This window comes from Ursus americanus, chromosome 16 (assembly GCF_024610735.1).
Source record: "Ursus americanus isolate L20-20 chromosome 16, mUrsAme1.1.p, whole genome shotgun sequence".
In the NCBI taxonomy this organism is placed as follows: Eukaryota; Metazoa; Chordata; class Mammalia; order Carnivora; family Ursidae; genus Ursus; species Ursus americanus.
In genome coordinates this window covers 9,874,560-9,899,683 of record NC_142142.1, presented here as the reverse complement: position 1 = coordinate 9,899,683, position 25,124 = coordinate 9,874,560, and the positions used below count along the sequence as shown (strand labels likewise).

The 25,124-nt window shown below is 48.8% G+C and overlaps 1 protein-coding gene and 1 pseudogene across 1 annotated transcript; both read left to right on the top strand.

The window, feature by feature from the left end:
* The first annotated feature begins 8,875 nt into the window (after positions 1-8,875).
* LOC123804221 (olfactory receptor 2AT4-like) lies at positions 8,876-9,862 on the top strand (annotated as a pseudogene).
* Positions 9,863-15,288: 5,426 nt separating this feature from the next.
* Positions 15,289-16,231, top strand: LOC123804222 (olfactory receptor 2AT4-like). Its single transcript, XM_045816276.1, is given in 2 exon segments — positions 15,289-15,416; positions 15,418-16,231. Coding segments are annotated over 2 exon segments (942 nt in total).
* Positions 16,232-25,124: the final 8,893 nt, after the last annotated feature.

Below are 25,124 nucleotides of genomic sequence, written 5' to 3'. Positions count from 1 at the left end.
CGTCCTTATTTAAAGGCCTGCCCTGTTTTGTCCTCTGGGTGAAACACAGATGTGTCTTCCTGGGGAAACAGAGAGAGCAGGTCTGAGATGTCCCAAGTGGAGCAGACCTGGTCTCTAGCAAGGGCAGGGGTGGAGCTTTCCAGCAGATCTGAGCCCGGGCCCACAGAATCCCTTCCTACGGGTCCTTAGGTTGCGGACTCCTGTCTCTTGAGTTGAAAACATCAACCGTCTTCCAGAGATAGGCACAGGGAAGGCAGTTCAGCGTAAGCAAACGGATCCAGTCTTTGGAGTCCCTCAGGCCTGAGCTCTGCCAACAACTGGCTGTGCGGCATTGGACAGCCACTTCATTCTTCTGCTTTCATTTTTTAAAGATTTATTTATTTATATGAGAAAGAGAGAGAGAGCAGGGGGGAGGGGCAGAGGGAGAAGGACAGAGAGTCCCGAGCAGACTGTGCTCTAAGCACAGAGCCTGACATGGGGCTTGATATCATGACCCTGAGGTCATGACCTGAACCGAAACCAAGAGTCAGTGGCTTAACTGACTGCGCCACCCAGGCGCCCCATCCACTTCATTCTTCTAAGCCTCGGTTTCGTCAACTGTAATATTGATACAATAAATATGAATGATATCCATGAATCACATACCAAACACTGTTCTAAGTACTTGACTTGCACGGACCCAATTAATGTTCCCAACTACCCATTAGCACCCCTAGTTTACAGATGAGGAAGCTGAGGCACAGAGATGTGAGGACACCTGCCCAAGGTCACACAGCTTTAAGAGGCAGAACCAGGATTTACCCTAGACAGTCTGGCTCCAGAACTTGTGCCCAGACTCACGGCACTTAACTATCTCAGAGGGTTAGTTTGAGGACTCAGTCATCTGTCCACCAGTCCCTAAACCACGGGCTCGAAGAGAGTTGAGGAAGGAGCTAAGCACTTTTGACCGGGGTCCGGGCCTGTTCTACTGATCACCATCTGAATGACCTTGGGTGTGTCATTTTCCTCCTCTAATCTCAGGTTTCCCTCCCACAACAGAAAGGGCTTGAGCCCCAGCAGGTGGTTCCTAGATTCTGCTCCAGCCCAGGCTCCCTCCTGATGTCCACCTGTTCCTGGGGGCTTCCCCCAGGCACCTCTGGCTCAGCAAGAGCTCATCGATGGCCTGGAGACCTGCCCCTCCTAGGTTCCTCCAGTTTCCCTGGAGTCAGGTCCATCCCTGACGCCCCTCCCTCCCCACAGCCCATGGCAGCTCTCTGTCCTTCACATTCCTGTCTCCTCCTCCCTGTCCCCCTTAGCTCAGGGTCCATTCCTCATTCTCCCAGACTCTTGCAGTCCCCTTATTCTTCTGTGACTCCAGTTTCCCTGTTCGAATTCATCTCCTCCGTTCTCCCAGAGTCATCTTTCCAAACCCCAATTTCGTGGCACCCCAGCCCTGCTCTTCAGAGCAAAGTTTATTTTTTTTTAGCTAAAAATTGATGTTTGTTGTCACATACCTATGACCTGCCTTACCGGCCTCCCCACCTGCCCTGGTCCTCCGCCCAGAGCATACCACACACACTCATGTCTTGGTACCAGTACATGCACAGTGTCCCCCTGGCCAAACGCACTTCCTCCCTTTGTCACAAGATTAGCACTCACCCTGCAAGGACCACTGCCAACTCCCCCCGCCCCCAAAGTGTTTCCTGACTCTTCCAGGAAGAAAACAGACAAAGTCAGGGTGATATCCTGGTTCTCTACGTGACCTTGGTCAGTGAGAGTTGAACAGGCTGGCCATATCCTCAGGGAACTTTCCATCGGCCAGTTCCTCTGCCTCCAGCCTTCCAGGGTGAAAAACTTCAGAGGAGAAGACATCCCAGGGGTGGCCTCTCTGTGGCTGAGGTGGTGACAGCGATAGAAAACTTCACAGCCCTTCACATTTTGCAGAATGCTCGCACCTACAGTATCTCACTAAACCTTCACGCCAGCCACTGTTGCTGGTGCCATTGCCCGCATTCACTCGGGGGAGACAGGGGCAGGGAGAAGGGACATCCTTTGCCCAAGTGGAACTGGTAAGTGGAGGAGCTAGGATTTGAACCCGCACGCATCTGGCCCCCAAAGCTGATGCATCACTGCCTCCTGGTGGCGGGAAGGACGGTGACAGTGATGCGAAGGCTGGAGGCCCTAACCCTGGGCCCTGATTCTGGACTCTCCGTGGCCTCCTGACCACAGCTGGGAAGGCAGCGTAGGCTGTCCCTGAATGTATTTATAACTTTCCCTTTCCTCCTTGGCACTTTCCTTTTCCAGCCTCTCGAGTCTGCCGGAGCGTCGCACCGGTGAGGGTGAGGAGCGGTAGGGGCGAGACAGGGCGACAGAGCGTCACCGACTTTCCAGGGAAGAGTGGCGGCTGCTGGCCTCTGCGAGGGTGGGAACTTCAGCGGGGCCCGGTTGTTTTCCCTTCTGAGCTCAGAAACGTTCTTGAGATGCACGGGCTCCTCCTGGAGACGTATCTGGACGTCCCCACTTTCTAAGGAGGGAGAGGCCTGGCCCGTGAGCGTTATGGGCCTCCCTGTGGCCCCGTAGGAGAGAGGGACAGGGCTTGGGCAATCTGGGTGGAAAGTGCTTATGACACCAGCTCGTGCCCTTCGCCTCTTCTCAGCGTGCACGGCACGAGCACAGAGCTTGCACTCAAGAGCTACTCACTCACTGAACAAACCCCCATGGTACAGAAGACGGAACTCGGTCTCAGGGAGCTAACTGCCAGGCTCAAATCCAATCCGTCTGGCCCCGAGATCTGAGCCCGCCCCGCTACACAGGCTCCGGGTCCCACCAGGTGGAGAGAACAAGCTCCCCACAACCTCCGATCACGGAATTCGCCCACCATTCTGGCCTGAAAGGAGACTTGCCCACCCCACCCCCACTTGCACCACTGAATCCACAAACCTGCTCTTTCGCCCCTCCTTTTCTACCCCCCTCCCCCACCGGACTCACCACGAGTCTAGACTCCGGACTCAGAAGCTCCTCTTCTTTTCTGTCGACCATCCTTCCTCCCATCCCTCTCTACTGGCTTATTTCCACCAACAAATGCTGGGAAATCTGCTCAAACATCTCCAGTTTAAAAATATAACAAAATCTTCCCTGACCCCTCATTGCCCTCCAACCACACACTTCTCTTCACAGCTAAGCATCTTGAAAATGCTGTCTACCCCTTTCTCCACTTACGCAGCCCTCAGCCTCCCACACCCGCTGCTCCTCTGGACCAGTTCACCCCAGCATCACCAGTGGCCTCTTCCTCTCTGGGCCCCAGACACTCCCCGCTTCCCAACCTTTGGTCCCCTCCCGGAGCTCCTCTGTAAAATCATCGTGGTTACACTCTGTCTGGGCATTTTTTTCCTCAGCATCGTTTGCAGACCTTTCTTGTTCTGCCCCCATCTCGTGCTGGTTTCCTCCAAGGTTCTGTCCTTCTCACTCCACACGCTCTCCCTAGCTCCGTAAAAACAAAGTCTCCCCCCCCACCTCCACCCCAAGTCTTTGCAACTCAGCTTTCTCTCCTGGATTCCAAACTTAAACCCTCAAATATCTGCTGGACATCCAGATATTGGGCTGCACTTGGATGTCCCACTGGCTCCTCAGATGCAACATGTCCAAAACGGAACTCCTTATTTTCCTCTGAAAACGTCTTCCCACCTGCGTTGCCCACCGCCGCGCCCTCCGTCTCCGTCAACACCACTGCTGTCTGCCTTGTCGCCCAAGCCGGGATGCTTGGACCCTTCCATAAGCAGTTATCACATTTGGGCCAGTCTGCCCCTTGAAGACTTCTCTGATCCTGGGTAGTGAAAGGCATGGGCCTTGGAGATGGATAGAATTCTAAGAGTGACTGACTCCCTGCGGGCCCAGAAGAGGGACCAAAGCAGGCTTAGTGACAGCAAGGGTAATGAAACCACCGCTCAGATGAACTGAGATGAAGCGGGTGACCACCTGGGCACATCATTAGCACGAGTAAGAACTCAGGAAAGGCAGCGGCTTCGGTCATCAGGAATACTGTTACTTCTCCCTATTCCTCTTCTCGCTCCCCCACTCCCCGCTGGCCTCCCTGCCTCTAGCCTCTCCCATGAAAATCTGCTCTCCACGTGGCAGTGGGGGTGATCATTTTGGAACAGGCAGCTGACTGTTAGTCCCCTGCCTGAAGGCTGGCCCCGACTCTCCCATGTCTCGTGCTGAGTTCTTGTCTCTCGGTCTGGAATTCGAGCCCCTTCTCTCTCTGGCCCCTGTCAACCTCTGTAGCTTCCCTTTTTGAGACTCCCAGTCTCTCCCTCTGTTCTGCATCCCAAATACTCCTCTCTCTGCCCCTTGAACACACCCTCCTGCTTTTTCAGCTCTTCCTGACTTTGCCCCTGCCTTCTTGGCCGGGAGGGCTCTCCTCATCTGCTTATAATTCACAACCAACCCAAAAGCCGTCTTCCATGATGCAAGCCCGCTTTGTTCCCTCCTCTGAGCCCTTCGACTCTATAGTCGTACACGTCACACTGGATATAATTGCCGGTCAGTGCTGTCACTGGCTATCCCCACTAGACTATGTCGACTCACTGTGATCGGGCAGCTGGCACACAGCCAGCTTCATTCAATCGGGAATGAATAGTGAGCCTCAGTTCTCGTAATTTTAAAAATAAGCAACATAGGCAGCCAGGGCTGGTTAGTCCAGAGGAGAGCAAGAGCACTGGGGGGGAGGGGGGGGTTAGAGGAAGATGAAATCACAGAGGGCTTCCTGGAGGAGGTTTGGGCTGAGTTATAAGGTGTCTAACAGAGAGCAAGAGTGAGCAAGAGAGGGCAGGCAAGTGTGAGAGAGTGAAGATCTGGGAAACTGAGTGGCTCCCTGCTCCGTCACACTTGTTCCTCTAGCTTCAAAACACTCAAAGCCCCTAACCCATCCCCTGGCCCATAGCACAGGATGGACTTCGTATTTACATAGAGAATTTCCATAAACTTTTCCTTCTGTGTGTGGTTGCTTGGCTCAGGGGCTAGCCTGAGAAAATGTGAGGCCTCAGATCTGCTTTGGCCCTTGGCTTGCCATGTGATGGGCAATTCCTCCCACCTCCGAGCCCCAGTCTCCTCGTCTGTCACCCAGTTGTTGTTCAAGAGCTGGGAAAACATCCACAGACCACAGAGGTTGGAGCCCCAGGGAGGACTGTTACACTTGTCCCATATCAGCAAAGCCCAGAGGTAGCTGTTAATCAGCCACTTGGGAGTCCCCAGAAAACATTACGCACGGCCTCGGTAGAATGGGAAGAATCCCAGATGGCTAGTGATGGGCGGGGCTTGGAGGTTTCATGGGACCAGGCTCAGCCCCAATCTCATTTTCTCCACTGAGGCAGAGCTGGCCTGGGGGGGGGGGGAACGGGGACCTGAAGTGGCCTGGGTTGCAGGTGAACAGAGCCTTCCAGAGGCTTTGGGTATGAAGGCAGTGCCCAGAGCTGGTCAGAGACCAAGGAAGGACAAGGTTCTGGGAGGGCAAGCTTTGGGGGGGTAGGCAGATAGAGACTCTCACCCCACTATGAGAAGGGCTCTAAGAGAAGAGAATGGGCTAAAATCTTTCTGTCCCAATTTATAGCATCCCAGGCAGGCTGGTTCTGGGGCTGATTTGCTGTGTGATTTTAGCCAGGTCATAGCCCCTCTCTGGGCCTCTCCCTTGCTATCAGCAACAATAAGGGAGCAGGACCAGAAGGTCTCCATCAGGTCGAGTGTTGTCTGATTCTGCAGGAATGCTGGAGAGGATTCCCTGAGGTTGTGGGGACAGCCATGTTCCAGCGTCTGTCTGTGGAAACACCAAGAAGCAAGATGGGTCCCACTGAGGTGTTTGTTTTCCAGGAGAGGAGTCAGAGCCCATCTCCAGCCCCAAGGAACCCACAGGTCAATGAGGGAAACATGGATGACAACTCCCAGAATGATCTGGGCCTCCAGACGGGGAAGCTTCGGTGCCTCTCCCAAGGTGGCCCCTTGGGGGGCCTGGACGAGGAGCCAGAAATGTGGCTTCTAGCCGCAGCTCAGCCACCAACCCCTGTGACCTTGAGCAAGTCACTCCCTTCTTTGGGCTTTTTTAATTTGAAAGACTGGGAGAAATGGGGCTCGGACCATTCTGCTGGTGTTTCAGGAGGCTTCTGGCTCTGATGTTCCGTGATTGCCCAGCGGACCTGGCACGTGCCGTTCATGTGGGCCCAGTCTGCGGAGGGCATGGCCGCCCAGACTCACAGCGACTCTCAGGGACTGTGGTTTGGATCAATTTCGGTGCTAGAAGAAAATAGAAAACCTTCCGACGAGTCCATTAGGGGAAACAGTTGAGTTTCACTCAGGTGAACCATTTCAGTCATAAATTCATTTATTAAAAAATATTTGTTGAGGCTTTCTGAGGAGCTGGTTTTTACCAGGCGTGGGACACGTAACATTTCTGCTCAGGACATGGGGCCTGGCTGCAGTGACCTTCTCCTCACAGCTGTGCCCAGTCTATCTCTTCCTTAAGGCATTTCTTGAAAAGAGCATTTTTCGAGCCATGTTTGGTAACCAGCCCATCTGAAACTGTTGGAAAACACCCTCAGAAGAAAATAGAAATTTATGCTGTCTCTGACATCAGCCTAAGAAACGGAGAGAGGAAAATAAAACCTTTGGCCTGATTTTTCCCTAGGTGGAAAGCAGAGCTTCCCGGTTTTCCAGGTGTCCAGGCTTGGTGAACCGAGGCCAAGGCCAGAGCCCGGAGGCCTGCTTTCCAGGACCAAGTCTGGCAGCGAGCTGCTGTTGACCCGGGGCTGCTCCCCAGCACCGCTGATTCTTCGATTCTTCGTCTGTGAAGAAAGGATCGGGGACTGGCCTATCTGCAGGGCCATTTCCCCTCTTACCCGTTCTGTGACATGAGAAGGGTTTTGTGAAGAGAGAGAAGCTGGAGGTGGTCTTATAAAACCAAGCAGCAATGCTCACGTGGTGGTTGGGACAGAGAGGCAGTGATCTGAATGTCAGCATTCCCTGGCCCTGATCACTGAGTCAAGGTCAAGGGCGAGCTGAAGCCTCCTGCAGCTCAGTACCAGGGGCTGCGGAGTCTCCCTTCGGGTCTCGGGCAGGCCGCCAGGGTTGAGTGGTGACCTTCAACCGCCCCGGCCTCCGGGGAGCAGAGTGACTCCCTGCGGAGCGATCCGCGAGCTCTCCTCACACTGGTTCTGAGTCTTCCCAGTTCTCTGCAGTGCCCTCTGAACTGGGGCCAAGAAAGGAAGGCTCCGGGGTGCTGGGCGTAAAATGGCTAATGAGTAACACCTGCCAAGCTTCGGCAGCTAGGAAGGGGGAAGACATATGGAAGGTCCCTGGAGGCCAGGGTTTTTTTTCCCAATAGGGAGAATTCATTTTCAACCTGGATTCCACTCAGAAAATGACTCCTTCTGCCAAAGTCGTACACAGTACCTCTCCCCTTCTGGGGTAACCAACATTCGTGTTTGCTGGGGACAGAGCGATTTCCTAGGACACGGAAATTTCAGGACTAACACCAGGCAGTTCTGGGAAAATCAGTTCTGGTTGCTCCCTGGATCTGACAAAGAGCCAGGATGCAAAGAGAGGTCACAGGCACCTGGGTTAGACAGAGACAGACAGAGGGAAGCTCCACAGACAGGGAAGCTGTTCTTGGGTTAAGGACGCAACTGTCTATAATGTTTCTTGGAGGCAGCTGCTCTCCCTCTCGACACCACAATAAGATGGTCCAGAAAGGGAATCCTCAAGGGAATGGAAATATACAGACAAGGGACGCAGATTCAAGAGACACAACATCCCAGCCCAGATGGAGTGAGACAAGAAGGAATGGGGTGCAGAAGAGGAATCGAATTCAGAGATGTACAGAAATGGTTCTCTCGGGGTCCCCAAAGCAGGGTTCCCACTGGTCCTGTAGAACTCATGAGCTGGAAGCCTGTATCAGAAGCCACTGACAACCTTAGGCGCAGAGGTAGGAGGGTAGAACCAAGGGAACTTTACCGCAAAGTAGGTAGAGTTTTCACTGCAGCTTTCAGCTTCGTCACCCTCAACCAGTGATCCTGTTATCTTTCCGAGGTTCGGGTGAAAGAACTCCATCCAGGACCTGCCATGCAGAGATTCCGGACCAGAGGGGCTTGTGCCGAATGACTGGACTCAAGATTCTAGTGCTAACAGTGGGCAAAGTCTGGTGAGGGACCCATCAACATTTCCATATCCAGAATGTTCCTTCACCCATGGTGGCAGGACCTAGGCTACCCCACGAGACATGCATGAAAGAGCTACTGAGCTAACAAAGAAGCTGCTTGATTCTTAATTGATATTTGAACTGAAATGGATGCTTCTCAACACTTTCCTCTCAGATGGAATAAGTTTGCCCACTGAATTCCACAATCTGATTGATTTGGTTCATTTGTGTTCCTTTTTTTTTTTTTTTAAGAACCAATGGATCTAGGGTTAGAAGACTGCATAAAGATTTTGTGATCTAGCACCTACCCTAATATTAAAACTTCTCTGTAGCATTTCAACGAAAAAGACCCCAGCCTTGCATACCTCTAGTTACATGGAATTAACTAATATTCAAGTCAGTTTTGTGCCTTATGGGATAGTGCTAATTAGAAGACTTATTCCATATGTGGGGTTTTGTCAGCCCTTCATGAGTTTGTGTCCACCTCTCTTCCCCACCGGACAGGACCAGCTCCTTCAAGCGTTGCTCATTAGACACCTCACCATCCTGGGCTTCTTAATTGTGCAGTGAAATCCGAGACATGAAGAAACTTGTGGGATGGAGACCCACAGTTGAAAAGAAAAAAAATGAATGTTCTAGTTAATGTTTCCCTGACTGTCCTGGTTTCCAGAGATGTGCTGATGTCTGTCTGTGGACATCCAGCCCTGACCCATGATGGAAGCCATCTGGATTGGATCAGAGGACTACTGACCCATCTTCTACCTGGTGGACATCCCATCTCTGCATATCCTTCTTCTTCCCTGCCTTCTTGATTCTCCTCTTAATCTACCTGCTCATCCTGCTGGGAAATGCCCCGATCCTGGTGGCTGTGGTGGCAGAGTCCAGCCTCCACAAGCCCATGTACATCTTCCTGATCAGTCTCTCAGCCCTGGACATCCTCTTCACCATGACCACCGTCCCCAAGATCCTGTCCCTTCTCTGGCTTGGGGACCAATTCCTCAGCTTCCCCGCCTGCTTCCTGCAGACGTACCTCTTCCACAGCTTCTCCTGCTCAGAAGCCTTCATCCTGGTGGTCATGGCCTATGACCGCTATGTGGCTATCTGCCGCCCCCTGAGCTACCCTGTCCTCACAACCACGCACACCAATGTCACCCTAGCAACCTGTGCCTGGCTCACTGCCTTCCTCCTGCCCATCCCCGCAGTGGTGCAGACTTCCCACTTGGCTTTTGACAACACTGCTCACATCTATCACTGCTTCTGTGACCACTTGGCAGTGGTCCAGGCCTCCTGCTCTGACATCAAGCCCCAGACGCTCCTGGGCTTCTGCATCACCATGGTGGTATCCTTCCTGCCCTTTCTCCTGGTGCTTCTCTCCTATGCCCACATCCTGGCCTCAGTGCTTCACATCAGCTCCTGAGAAGGATGCTCAAGAGCCTTCTCCACCTGCAGCTCCCACCTCCTGGTGGTTGGTACCTACTACTCATCCATTGCCATCGCCTATGTGGCCTACAGGGCTGACCTGCCCCTCGACTTCCACGTCATGGGCAATGTGGTCTATGCTATCCTCACCCCTGTCCTCACCCCTCTCACCTACACGCTGGGGAACAAGGATGTCAAAGCAGCCATCACCAGAATGGCAAGTTCCCAGGACCCAGGGCATTCTGGGGACCCTTGATCCTTAGACACAACTAGTTCAGATCCCTGGACACTAATGACAATGCCTAGCATAGAGGAGAAACACAATAAATATTTTTAAATGAACTTCAACAGTCTAACTTGGCTTCATTCAGTTGAGCAAACAGCTAAAACCTGGTCCTCAAATACTAGATCAAGAACGCTTCCCTCTGGTGCTATAGAATAATTGTAGTTTTCACAATTTTCATCAATCATTAATGTGATGAATACAATCATCCAATCATTCAGAAAAAAATTTTACTAGATGCCAGAGACGGAAATGAACCAGACACAGTTGTTGTCCTCAAGATATCCATAATCTAGTGGGGAGTCACATGCAGAGAATAATATAAGGTGATAGGACAGAGAGAAACAAAGAGAGTTGTGGGGGCCAAGAAGTTTGCGTTTAATTCGATGTTCAATGATTTTCCTACTAAGTTCTTATATTTTTAGCATTAGTGTCACTCTTTTGTTAGCAAGTACTTGTGTGTCAGCAATATGGTTGAAAGCAGGTGGGAGACTTGAAATAATTGCATAAGGAAACCACTAGCTGCTCCAATCAGGGAGTGTTAATGGAGTCCATGTTCCCGTCCAAAGGGAAAGATCCATTTTCAGCTTGGATACCCATTAAAAAGTGATGCTTCCTGCCAAGAGCCAGTGGGTGGATGGTAGAGTGTCTCCACTCACTGTCACCCACAGTGACCCACTGTGGGGAATCTGTCTTTCTAGTCCCTACAATTTAGCTTCTGTGGATTAAATGGTACTGATTCCACAGGAGACACAGTAAGTCTCACTAAATTTAAAGCTACGACAGCTGCCTGGCCATTTTAAGCCCACTGTGCAAGTATACTAGCAATCAAAAAAGGAGTTACCATACTTGCAAGGGTAATTGACCCTGATCTTCAAGAGGGAACAAGACTGCTCCTACGTAGTGGGGGCTGGGAGGTTGGCACTCAGGCACAGGAGCATTTCTTGTTTCTTCCATGACCAACTTTAACTGTAAATGGGCAATGAGAGCAATCATAGCCTGATGACCAGGGCTCGGAGTTGTCAGGGATAAGGGTCTCGGTCATGCTAGAAGGGAAGCCGTCTAGACCAACTGAGGTGATTGAATGTGAAGGGAAAGGAGAAGGGAATCTAGAATGGGTGGTAGAGGAGAGAGAGGGTGAGTATCGCTTGCAGCCATGGGGCTGGCTGCAGTGGCAGGGGCCATAGCTAGTCCTACTAATCCTTCTCCTAGAAATTTCCCCCCAAATTGTGACTAAACAGAATCCTGGAAATCCTAGGTCTGAATGGAGTGAACTTCTTGTGATAAGTGAATGAATCTGAGTGGTTTGAGTGGTAGACTGTAGTAGACACGGTTGGTGGCCTGCCCTCTAGCAGCTGAGCTTTGGCTGCTAACAGCTCACACGTATACATCTTGAGATACAGGTCTAATGCTCTGACCCTGATTGCTTCTCTTTTGAGAGAAAGGGAGCAAGAGAGTAGCTTTATGAGCAGAACAAACTGACTACTGGATACGAAGCAGTTCGAAGCTTAGATGCCAGATAGCGACTGTAGGTCCTAGGAAAGCCAGCTGGCACCCTGAGACCCTCAGAACCCATGAAAGCTGCATCTTCCCCTGCAGGAAACGGACACTACCAGTCCCCTAGGAGATTAAATCTATGCAGGCAACCTGTCCCCTGGATATTGCCATGTAGAACACAGAGAACTTCTGGAGTAATTTTCAGATAATCATATTTCACTCTAAGCATCCAATATCCCTTATCTCATTAAATCCTCTCAAAAACTCTATGAGATAGGTAGTATTATGTTCTACTTTACAGATAGAAAAACACAGACTCAGACAGGGTGAAGAACTTGCCTAAGGTGACATAGCTAACATATATGAGAACTGATGCTCAAACCAACGACTTCTTCACTTTAGACCCTCTGCCCTTCCCATCATGGAATACTGCTGAGCTGCCCTGCTGCTCTAACCCTAAACATCAGCATACGCAGTGGAAAGTCATTTCACTTCTCTGGACCTTAATTTCCTCCTCTTGGCCTGCCTGTCTCCCTTGGCTCTTCTGAAACCCAGAGCGAATAATGTCAATAAACGCTGTCCCATTGGCTGTAAGCTCTGGAGCCCCTGAGGGCTGTTAACAAAGGTGTTCTCATTATCAGCAAATCCCAGAAGCCAGTCCCCTCCCAACACATGCTCTAGGAGGGGCCAAGAAGATCCCTTGATCTTGGGTGATTGGAGGGCACAGTGCTCCAAAGGAGCCCCGTCTTGAGGCAGAGAACCCCAGCAGGCCTGGCTGAAGGAGGAGTTGGAGGGCTTAACAGGCCACAGCTCAGCAGCTGCCTGGTGCTTCCCTGCCAGGCCAGGTTGGAAGACACAAATGACACACCACAGAAGATACCAAGGTGGCAGTGCTTGACAGGTGAGGGAGCCGGGGGGTGGGGGAGTGCCAAAGCTCAGCAAAGGCCAGAGTGGAGAGACAGGGGCAAGGATATGGTGGGAGGGATGTAGAACCGGGGCTGGAGATCAGGAAGACAGATTGGGTACACAAGAGGCAGGCACCAGGATCCCGGGTGGCTGTGCAAACACGGGCTGTGGGACCTCGGACCACATATCCTGGCAGATCTGGACAAGGTGCACCTCTGGGTGGGAGTCAAATCATGTTGGCCCAGCCTTTCCCCCAGGAAAGCAAGGCTGACGACAGCAGTCACCAGTGGACACACCAGCAAGCTCTGAGCCCTACATGTTTCAGGCTCTCGTGTAAACGTTGTCTAAGCATTCTCTCCATCAGGATCACAACAACCCAGGAGCTCAGAGATGAGGGAAATGAGCTCCAGGATGGGGAAGCGACTTGCCAAAGGTCACACCGCTGGAAGTAGGAGCTGGGATTGGAATCAGGTTCTTTCTGACTCACAAGTCCACACACTTGACCACTAAGGTCCACGTGACAAGATGAAGGGGAAGAACCCTGCTGGTAGCAGGTGCTCACTAGACGGGATAGTCCTCACCCTCTCCCTTTAGGCGTGGACCATTGTGACATCTGATCTGTCAACCACAGAGGGGACCCTCAGAAAAGAGCTCATTGAATTGGAAACGCCCCAGAGATCTTTTCCTCCAAAGCCCTCACTGCCCAGATGAGAAAACCAAGGCTCAGGGACCCAAAGTCACGGCAGGTGCGTGGCAGAGCTGGTCCCAGAGCCAGCACTCTTGGCTGCCAGGTGGGGCTCCGGCCTCTGCAGCAGGCTGGCTCCAGAACAGCCTCTGCTCTCCCCCCTCACTAGCCATGGCCTTGCACGGACCCTCACATTCTCGCTGGCTCAAGGGCATAAGCACTCCTTGGCAGGCCTGGATGATGAGAGGGGGTGATGGACGTGACGTACAGTGTCCAGTTGTCCATTCCAGTGACTGGTTCTTCTGTCCAGCTGTGTAACTGGCCGGCGGACCATCCAGACAGGGAGCACCCTCGCCAGTTATGGTGGCAAGTTCTGTGCCCTGGGAAACAGCAGCTCTTGGGCCCGAAGCATGGGCCTGCATCGTTCACATGTACTAGGTCATTCAGAGTAAAACAAGATCCCTAACTTGTAAGTTGAGGGTAAGAAAGTCCAGCCAAACTCGGATATTTCCTAGGACGGGCCAGTTGAACGATACTTTGAAATATCAAATGCGAAATTCTTCCAGAAATTATTTCTGGTGCCCCTGCTTGGCTGGCGAGCCAGCGTCGGCATGGTGGGCCTGTTGGATGGTCCAGAGCTGGTGGTGAGAAGCCATGTGCCCCTGTCCACCCAGGTCGTAACATCTGTATTTCCATCCACAAAGCAGTGGAACAGAGGAGGGAAGAGAACACAGCTGGACTCAGTGGCCTCAGACCTCGACCGTCTGTGTTTCTGCCTCTCAGATGTCCTCACTCTGCCTCACCTGGGTGAAGTTGTGAGAAAAAAATGGCAACTGGATTTGTCAGATGAGATTTTGATCAACTGAAGTTTAGCCCTTTATAATGGAGACAATGAGATTCACCCGCTTGCGCAGGTCATGGGGGTGACCTTTGAGGCTATCTTTCAACGGGCACACAAATAGGACACATAGGAGAGTTGTTTCTCCCATGCTCATTTTAGACAAAGCATTTGCCAGTCACCATTTCCAAATCGAGAAGCCAGGCAGCATAATCCAAGTCAATCACAGAGCTAACCAGGAAGAACGTAAAAGGTGGTGGGGAAGAGTGGAAGAGGGCAATCGGATGGGAACTGAAGATTAAAAATACCTTTTTTCCAGTCTGACATTCTATGACTGTAGGACTTGAGAGGTGTTTTCAATTTGGTTTGCATTTGTTTTAGAAAAACAAGAGTTAGATGTAGTTCCGAGGAATTCAAAGGGAAACTGTGGAATCCCTGGGGTGGAACAGCAGTGATACAGGTGTAAGCATGATGTTGCCTGGACGGCTCAGCAGAGGCTCATCCTAAGGGAGGGATGAGCCAGTACGCCTGAGCAGTCCCAGGGTTGACCCCAGCACGCATTGAGCGAACAGCCTCTGACACTGTTCTTTTGTCTTTGGGCAGCTGTGGGCATTCAGTTCTGATCCTTTCTAGCAGCAATGGCTCTCATGACAGTCCCCGTGGCTTCTGAATTGGTATTAGAGGAGCCAATGGCAAAGTGGGCATTAAAGAACCAAACAGAGCATACTCTGGGCTGCAGCAGTTGGAAGGAAGGAAGATAACAGATCCATGACGTGCCCTGGGTGGTGGGAGATCCGTCCTCCACTTGGACTGCATCAGGAAGAGAGTCCCACAGAAGACACTTGCTCTTCCCAACACTGGGAGGGCAGCCAGAGAATTCAGGAGAGGCAGGCAGAGCTGCTGCACCCCGGGACAAGACAGAGGAGCCATTTCCTGGGTAATGAGTAGGCTGAGCAGGCAGCATGTTGCAGAAAACTTGCAGGAAAAAACAGCCTTTCCTAGTGATGTACTGATAGTGGTATCACTTAGGAGAACTTTAAGCAAGAGCAAATGAAAATACAATAGCGTAGAGATCTAAGAGTTCATTGGATTTATGACATCGAAAAGAGAGGGTAGGACATGGAGTAGAAAAGTGACGGAAACTCAATGTATTTATCACAGTTGTAACCAGATAATTAACTGTGTGATTGTCTTTTAAATATACCATCCTGCTGCTAGAACTTAAGCAAGCCCTGTGAAGGGAGGATGCTTTGTTCACCTTCTCACAGCCTTTCACATTGTAGGTAGGTATCTACTAAATGCTTGATGGAATGGAAGGAGTGAATTGTGGGTTCGGATGGAAGAAGCAATATTGAGGGTACCATCAGTCCTCTAAACGTGGTCATAAATCATCTGGGTTGCAATAACTGTACAGTGAACTCCACAGATTTCTCATTCCAAACTCCTGGTTTCCGGATGCGCTGGCTGCCTGTGATCCAGGCACACAGCTCTGTCTCACCATGGATGCCACAGCCTGTAATGGATCAAAAGACTTCCCGCCGATCTTCTACTGGGTGGGCATCCCCTCTCTACAGCAGTTCCTCTTCCTTCCCATCTTTTTCATCTTCTTGTTCTATGTCCTCATCCTACCAGCTCATTTTGGTGGCTGTGGTAAGAGAACCTGGACTTCACAAACCCATGTACTTCTTCCTGATCAATCTCTCAGCCCTGGACATCCTCTTCACCATGACTGTCCCCAAGATGCTGTCCCTCCTCTGGCTTGGGGACCAATTCTTCAGCTTCCCTGCCTGCTTCCTTCAGATTTACCTCTTCCACAGCTTCTCCTGCTCAGAAGCCTTCATCCTGGTTGTCATGGCCTATGACCACTATGTGGCTATCTGCTGCCCCCTGCGCTACCCTGCCCTCATGACCCCACACACTAATGCCGCCATCCTGGCAGCCTGTGCCTGGCTCACTGCCCTCCTCCTGCCCATCCCCGCAGTGGTGCAGACTTCCCACTTGGCTTTTGACAACACTGCTCACATCTATCACTGCTTCTGTGACCACTTGGCAGTGGTCCAGGCCTCCTGCTCTGACACCACGCCCCAGACCTTCATGGGCTTCTGCATCACCATGGTGGTATCCTTCCTGCCCCTTCTCCTGGTACTTCTCTCCTATGCCCACATCCTGGCCTCAGTGCTTCGCATCAGCTCCCAAGAAGGAAGCTCAAGAGCCTTCTCCACCTGCAGCTCCCACCTCCTGGTGGTTGGTACCTACTACTCATCCATTGCCACTGCCTATGGAGCCTACAGGGCCGACCTGCCCCTCGACGTCCACGTCATGGGCAACGTGGTCTATGCTATCCTCACCCCTCTCATCTACACGCTGAGGAACAAGGATGTCAAAGCAGCCATCACCAGAATGGCATGTTCCCGGGACCCAGGGCATTCTAGGGACCCTTGATCCTTATAGAAGCTAATTCTGCTTCCAGGATACCAGTGTGCTAAAAAGAGAGACTGTCATCAAAAAAGTTTCTTGAAGGGAAGAATGAGTTAGAGTAGGGCCCAAAATATACCATTGAGACTTCCATTTCCATTAATGATAGACTAAGTTATAAAATCCACCCTTCTGTGGAAAGAAAAAGTCAGATAAAATAGAAAAATTATCCGCTTTAAAGTGTGAAAATTAGTGCCTTCTTAGCTCAGTGGGTAGTGTGTCAGTGTCATAAAAGTATCAACTAGATTTTTTAATATAAGGCTAAAATAGTAATAAAGATGAGAACACAGAAAGGTTAGTTATTAAGACAGGAATAGACATGTAGATCAGTGGAACAGAAGAGAGGGCCCAGAATCAGACCCTTAAATATATGAAAAATTGATATATGAAGGAAATGACATTGCAGATCAGTGTGAAGATGGACATAGAAAAAATGGTATTAGTACTATCAGGTATCCGTATGTCAAACAATGAAATCTGTCTCTAAGCTCAAGCAAACACAAAAGCAATCTCATTAAATACCTAAATATGAAAGACAAAACTATAAAACTATATGAGACTATAGTCCACATCTTGGGATGGAAAGATATTTCTTAAGTAAGATTTTTTAAAGGCTCTAAGCCTAGGGGAAAAAAGGATAAATTTGACTGCTTTAAAATGTAGAACTTCTGTTCATCAAAAGACACCAGAAAGAGAGTGGAATGCCAACCTACAGAACAGAAAGCTATTTGCAATGCATATAACCAACTAAAGGACTCGGGATTCATCCAGAATGTAGAAAGAATTACTTCAGGTCAATTTTTTTAAACAGTCAAGTCATTAGAAAAATTAGCAAAATACTTCACAAGCAAATGTGCAATAAATCTAAGAAAATACGCTCAACCTAGTAGTAACAGGAGAGGTGCAAGTTATAACAACGAATACTTACCGCTAGAAACCCATCAGGCTGGCTAAATGTCAACGTCTGCCAATACCCATGTTGGCGAGCGCGCAGGTTGGCGGAGCGCTCCTACACTGCTGGTGGGAGTGTTTATTGGCACAACCCCTTTAGAAAACACTTTATCACTATCCTACAATGTTGAAGATACACATACTCCATTATCTGGCACAGCTACATTTCTCTAACTTGTAAAATGTTCATAAGATATAACCCTGCATGCCAATAAAATATGAAGGAATTACATATACACACAACGACATGAGTAATCGCACATGAATAGATGAAAGAATCTAGGGTTGAGCGAAAGAACCATGACTCAAAAGGATATATATAGGATGAATCCGGTTATATAAAGTTTAAAGATAGGCAAAGCTAAAGTACATTTTTTTATCAATGCGTACAGATGTCGTGCACTGTGAAGAAAAGAGAAGGCATATTTATTATAAAAATGAAAATCAGGGTTATTCCTGTAAGCGAGGGAGAGGGTTTTGGATCAGAGAGGGGGACCAAGGGCTTTATGAGGAGTCGTGAGGTTCATTCTCCTCTAAATGACGATGACATGGTGTTCGCTTTACAGTTAAACTGTATACATAGACTTCATACATTTTGGCTCCATATGAATACTGTATTTCATAATGAACTCTTGGAAGGCATCATGCCATCAGGCAGAGGCTGCAATGATAGTTCTCAATGTTCAGTCCAAGTCTTTCCCTGGGTAGAATGGCTTGTGGTGGTTTTCACATTCAGAGTAAGCATCGAGCTGCTGAATGTAATTTCCCCCGTTTGTCCATTCACTTGAGAAGACTTTAATTAGCCTTTGGGAGGTGCTAGGCCATGTGATAGAAGCTAGAGACACACAGAGAGAGATCAGGACAGGCGCAGCCCTCAATTTGCTTACATTCTAATGAGGAAGATGGACTCGGGCAGAAATAGTGCCTTGTGGTTGGTGACAAGTCAGAGCGAAGCACAGGGGATGGTGGGAGCATGCAAGATGGTATTTAATCCAAGACAAAAATGTCTCCCATAAATATTTTTAACCTATGGCACCTGCTGTTGCTTGTGTGGAAGTCCTCATGGAGTTAACAACATGGCGCACGTGGACTGCTTGAACAGAAGCCCTGAGCTGCTCCCATCAGAGAAGGAGAGGTTTCATTCTAGAGCCGACCAGAATGCAGGATGGCATCCCTGTCACTACCTGTCACGAGGTGCTGATTTTTAGCTTGGACCCCCCTCAGTCGAGGAATGGAGTTCGATCTCAAGCAGACCCGGAAGACTTTGCCACTCAGTCTTCTTCAGGAATCCCACAGGTCAAAAAAGGGTCTGCGGGGGGCAGAACTACAGTGCCCCCGAAAAAGGCAGGAAGGAAAACCACTCTCAGAAAAGTGAATGGTTCAGGTGGTGACATTCTTGTGGCATTTGCTAAAGGAAAGAAAATCTTTCTTAGCAGATTGTGATAAAGATGCAGCGTGTGATGGGACTTTAAGCAAGGACATTAGCAGAGAATGAGAATTTCAGCAAACAGCAATGAGGGTCTTTTAAAGTCACAATGATAACAATTTTAAGTCAAAATTATGAAACATGGCATTGTTAGTGAATTCTCGTCTCCATCTCTGCTCCCTCCACCTGTTGCATGCCCTTTACGGAAAGTTTTTTTATTCACTTTTTGGTTTTTCTTCCCATTTTTAATAAAAGCAAATCCATATACTTACACACACACATATATAACACAGAAATACGGCTATCTCATCTCTTCCTTAGAGAAATTGTAGCATATTTTAAGACTTGATTTTGAAAATTTTAATCAGCAGTTGATAGAGATCAAGTTTTTGTTTGAGGTGAGCAATAAAAAGGGGGGATAAAGTGGTGGTGGGAGAGGGAGGGGGGCATCGCTGGAGTGACCTGCTTTGGGTAGGAGCACGAAGAGTTTGTCCATGGGAATAGGCGGGAGGACAGAATGAATGCAGGCCCGGGTGCTGGCAGGTGGGTCGCTGATCGGCTGGAGTAACCACACGAAGAGGTATTGATGGAAGACCGGCCTGCCAGAATTAAGGTCTGCAGAGCGCTCTTCCATTAAGCTCAGATAAGTTACACCTACAACAGGAAAATACTTTCTTAAAATCCATCTCACTTCTCCCTAAGGGTGCAGGGCTTATCTTGAGTCAGGGTATGTGGGACTGATGTCTCAGTGTTACTGATGCTTCCCAGTGGAGATTTCTTTTGTTAACCAAGCTTTAGGATAATTCCATAGGCCAACTGGTCTTACGGGCAGCAATGATCTGATTTTTAAAAATATCTGATCATTTATCTGTCCTCACAGGTGGCTATCTGTGCTTCTTGTCAAGAAAATAAAACCTGTCTGCTAAATGACAGAAGGTCATTTATATATCAAGTACATATATCATAAGCCTACTATGCGGTGTATTTTATATCTCAATGTTATTGGGAAATGAAGGAGGAAAAAACACTAAAAAATGAATTCTAAAATGTCAAAAGCTAGTTTAAAACCTAAACTCAGTTACAACAGCTGGCTCCACTTCTCACTTATGCGTAGTGAAAATACTTAGGTAGTCATGAGATTATGATTTCATTCCAAGGACAATATTTATGGTCACACCATTTCCTCTGCATTAATTTCTTATATTCTTGATTCTAAGTAAAATGCTTGTAGTATGCTGAATTCGTATTTTGTACTTTCTGTTTATACTTCAAACAGCATGGTTCGCTTTAATTTCTTTTATCCTCCTCTTATGTGTTCTTCAAATATATTCCCAGAATCGTCCACGGTACCTTGTCCAGTGTCACCTTTGAAGCCATCATTATTTCTAAACTAGATATTTTGGTGTTTCTAATAACCTGTTTTAGATACGTGTTAAATAACCTGCCTGTTCTTCTATTCTACATATATTTAAAATAATAAAAACCCTATCACTGAATGCTGCTTCCACAAATATGTGGAAATTAAACAGCACACCCCTAAAAAGCCAGTGGGTCAAAAAAGACATCACAAGGAAAATCAGAAAATATCTTGAGATGAATGAAAATGAAAACACAACATACCCACCATCACAGGAGGCAGCTAAAACAAGTGCTTGGAGGGAAATGTACAGCTGTAAATGCTTATATGAAAAAAGAAGAAAAATCCCAAATTAATCATCTAATGTTATTAGATTATTTATTAATTTATTTCTGAATAATCTAATTTTTACATTAAGAAATTATGAGAGAAAAGCAAACTCAGCTCAAAGCAAGCAGTAGGCCAGAAATAACAATAGAGATTAGAATGGAAATAAAGAAAAAGAGAATAGGAAAAATTGACAAAAATCAAAACTGGGTCTTTGAATACATCAACAAGATTGACGAACATTTAGGTAGATTGACTAAGACAAGACCCCTAATTACTAAAATCAAAAGTGAAAAAGGGAACATTACAACCGAACTACAAAGACATAAATACAAAATCTTAAAGGAAGAGACCACCACACCACCCCTGAAACCACAAGGCTGAACTTACCAGCAGCCTAAGCATTGGGAATGCTCTGGGTTATGGTTCTGAGCGACACAGGGGGCTGGTCTCACACAGGGCTGTGGGCTATGTGGAGGGGTTGGGACCTTCAGGGTGCTGGTACGGAGGGAATGGTTTGCCTTTAGTGGTGGCAACGGGGTTCCTGGGGTGAGGCTGTTGCTGGGTGGCTGACTTTGAGACTGGCCGGCTTTCAGGAACGTGTGTATTAGCGCGAAGCTGTCACTGAACAATTAAACAGATTTAAAGCAAGTTCTGAGGACTGTGTGTTACCATGGCTATCAAACAGCCAGGCATTTCCTAGAAGCCTGAGAACATTTTTATTCTCAGAGGTAATGAAGTAAATCATACCTTATCCCCTAATGTTTAACTAGGAAGTCTTCAAGTGCTGGCTTTTTACAAAGAAATCTCAGCCACCAGTTTGGTTCTCCTATTTTAGCTCTCTTTTGTAAGTAAAACAAAATAAAATTAGAAATCTGAAAGGAACCTAAGTCTTGGTTTTTGTTTGTTTTCTCCGACCTACCGTAGTTCAAACGACTGTTGCGCTCTAAGCGAGCTCTTCCCGCCAATGACCGAGTCTTTTCCTTAGTTTCATCCATCACATCCCAGAAAGCCTTTAGCCCTTCTCATGCTGCCAAAAGCTGGTTTGGAGAGTTTGGGGGGTTTTTCTTTATTTTTTTTAAAGATGTATTTATTTAATTTTAGAGAGAGAGAGTACGAGAGCAGGGAGGGGCAGAGGGAGAGGGAGAGAGAGAATCCCAAGCAGACTCCCCATTGTGCAAAAGCCCAATGTGGGGCTCGATCTCAAGAACCCTGAGATCGCCCCCCCACCCAAAAGCAAGAGTCTGACACTTAACCGACTGAGTCACTCAGCTGCTCCAGGTTTTGTTTTTATGTACAAAACGGGTTTTTAATTGTTTTTTTAAGCGAAGTATAGTTGACACCCAACGTTACAACGTAGTGATTCAGCGAAGTCTAGACGTTATGCCATGCCCGTCCTATGCCGTGCCCGTCCTGTGCTGCTACCATCTGTCGCCATACAGCACCATCATGGCTCTGGGTGCTTATTAAGGAGCTCTGTGGTGTCTGAGGCACAGAAGACAGAACAAAAGAATCCACCAAACAGTCCAGTGATTCTGCAGGATTCTTTGCCCTTAACTTGGGAGTGGTTAGATCTTCTCCCCAAGAAAAACCTTCACCTTTTACCTTTGTGGTACTGAAGCAACGATCCACAGACACAAATTTATCCCCAACCAAAATTCCTCTCTTCAGTCAGAAGGAGTAGATCTGGAGAGGAGGACATAACACAAAAAGTTCTGGTTTGTTCTTCAAAGAAATTTCCAAAACTGTCTTCAGTCCCATCATGAAGTTCTCAGTGTCTCTGGGTTTGAAGCTGGGATGGTCCCTGCGCACGCACACCCTACTCCATTTTAAAATGTGTTTGCTGGGGCGCCTGGGTAGCGCAGTCGTTAAGCATCTGCCTTCAGCTCAGGGCACGATCCTGGCGTTCCGGGATCGGGTCCCACATCGGGCTCCTCCGCTGGGAGCCTGCTTCTTCCTCTCCCACTCCCCCTGCTCTGTTCCCTCTCTCGCTGGCTCTCTCTCTGTCACATAAATAAATAAAATCTTTAAAAATAAATAAATAAAAAATAAAATGTGTTTGCTGCGATGGATGAATCACTAAACTCTATCTCTGAAACTAATAATACACTGTATGTTAATTAATTGATTTAAAATAAAATAAAATGTGCTTGCTGCTTGGCCCAGGAGTTCTCCTTCTAAGGATCTATCTGAGAGAAAGATCTGGGTACCCATCCCCTAAAATGCACGTTAAAAGGACACTAATTATAATATTGTTCATAATAGCAATAATTGCATACAACCTAGATGTTCGTTGGCAGGGAAATTATGAAATAATCTGTGTCATATCCATTCTATGAAATACCAAATATCCGATTAAAAGAATGAAGTATGTCAGACAGAAAGGTTCCAAGACTTAGTAATTTGGAATATAAGTGATGCCATAAGAACAAAATGACTCTATTTATGTTAAAGGAAAAACAAAACACTCCCTCCCCACCCCTGACACATACAAAGGTCTGCTTAGCAAAGGTCTGGAAGAAACACCCCAAATCATTACCTTTGGGGAGGGGAGGAGAAGGGAGGGGAAATATGAGGAAGGGCTGGTATGAAGAAAGCGTTCACCTTTTACTCCATAAATCTCCATATTGCTTAAGCTTTTTTACAATGGAATCTATTTATTACTTGTGAAATTTTAAAAATTGTTCAAATTTTATACAGATCAGTGAAAGAGTGGTGGAGTCAGAAATTAGGAGCTATGGAGCCAAAGGACAGAATCTGACAGGCTGAGGTGCGAATGGTCTGTGATCCAGCTTGGGCCCTGCCTGGAGCTGGGGTACAGAGCCCCGCCTCACATTCTTCCCACAGAAGCTTTGCGAGTCCCTCATAGAATAGCTGTGGTCCCAGGGGTGCACCAGGGTTTTCCTATTTTGGTTTATCAAAATAACAGCTCTGATTTACTGAATGTTTCCCGTGTGCTAGACACGAGCTCAGCATCTAAACCTTCCCAGGAGACTGTGAGATGGGCAGTGCTGTTATACGCTTTTCACAGGAAATAAAGGCCCAGTGAGGCTAAGGGATTTGTCCAAGGTGACCTCACTGGGAAGAACTGAGGTCTCCACCATTAGTCGAGCGGGGCTGAACCACTGAACTGAAACTGGAATCTTGGGCTCAAATCCGAGCTCTGCCCGCAGCCACTCATGTGACCCTGGGCAAGTCACTTCCCTTCACTAGATCTTTTCCTCAAACGTCAAATAGTGGGGACAGTCCTGGCTCTGCCTGTCCTCCCTGGCTGTTGTGAGGCCAGATGGGAAAACAAGAATCAAACTCTTCCATCGGTGATAAAGTTCTGGGACCCACGACGGTTGTTAATGACACTATTTCCATTACCTGCAAAGCCCGGGGCCAAGTCTCCCGCTCAACCCTAGGAAGTTGTTCCCAGGTGCCGGGTGTGGAGTCCCTTAGGGGAACCAACTCGAGGGAGAGGGCCCCAGCAGGCCCTGACTCCAGGGTTTAATGGGCTGTGGCCCAGTTCCTTCCTGGCTCTTCCCTCACGGCCAGAAGACACCTAGGTGGATCAGGCTTGCAGGTGAGCTGAGCCGGGGGTGGAGTTTTCCAGAGGCAACCAAAGGCTGGGGTGAGCAGACAGGAGCAGGTGGCTGAGGATGTATACAGCCATAGTGAGGGTTCCAGTGTGCACCCCCGGTCTGTGTGGCCCTGGGCCAGACACCCTGACAGGACGGGCAGGGATGGGCAGTCACAGGCAAGAGGCTGAGGCTTTTGTGAGAGAGTTTCTCACAGAGAGGCAAGGTCGGTGGCAATGAAAGAAATGGAAATATTTAGTGAGGCATCTGTAACACTGTGAGTCACGGATGAGGGGATTGCAGTTCAGAGGGACAGTGGAAAGTGGTGAAGCCAGAATGGAAACCCAGGTCGTTCTAGCTCCGGTCAATGAGCCCAGACTCTATCATGCACACATAGCCTGCTCTTGGCTCTGGGAAGGGCACAGGAGAGTGGAAGTATTGTGGGAGGATGGCGTGGATTTGGGAGCTGTGGTGAAGCGCGATGACACAGCGACTGTAAGGATCGAGCAAGCCCCAGGGGCCTCGCTCTCCCTCCTTAGAGGCTGGGGCCACAAGGCGGCCATTCGGACCCCTCACTGGGCCACACACAGAGGCCGTGCTCAAAAACGCTCACTGAGCTGGAGGAGACCATCTCTTCCAAAGCCCTCTTTTACAGGTGGGAAAACTGAGGCTCGGAGGCCCAAAGTCACGGCAGGTGCATGGCAGAGCTGGTCCCAGAGCCAGCGCCCTTGGCTGCCAGGCGGGGCTCTGGCCTCTGCAGCAGGCTGGCTCCAGGGCAGCCTCTGCTCTCCCCCCTCACCAGCCATGGCCTTGCACGGACCCTCAGATTCTCCTCTGTTCAAGGGCACGAGGACTCCCTGGCAGGCCTGGATGATGAGAGGAGAGGATGTGTGTAAAGGGCAGCATCGGGTTGAACATTCCGGTGATCGGTTTTTCTGTCCTCTGTCTCCCACCAGCACTGTAACTGGTGGCACCTAGATAATCCCGATCAAGGAAGCGTCCCCTAACAGTACTGAAAACATCCTTGTAATACATATTCGAAACAAACATGTAAGCCTTCATCTAAACCACAAAATAAACGAAAGGAAGTCCAGAAAGTTTGATTATTAGCACGATGCTACGTCAGTGCTTTTTAAAAATATCAGACACTAAATGCTTGCAAAAACATTTCTCAGGGCTCCTATCTAGCAGGTGCCCTAAGCACGAGCTTTATCTGTTGCTGCATGCTGACCAAAC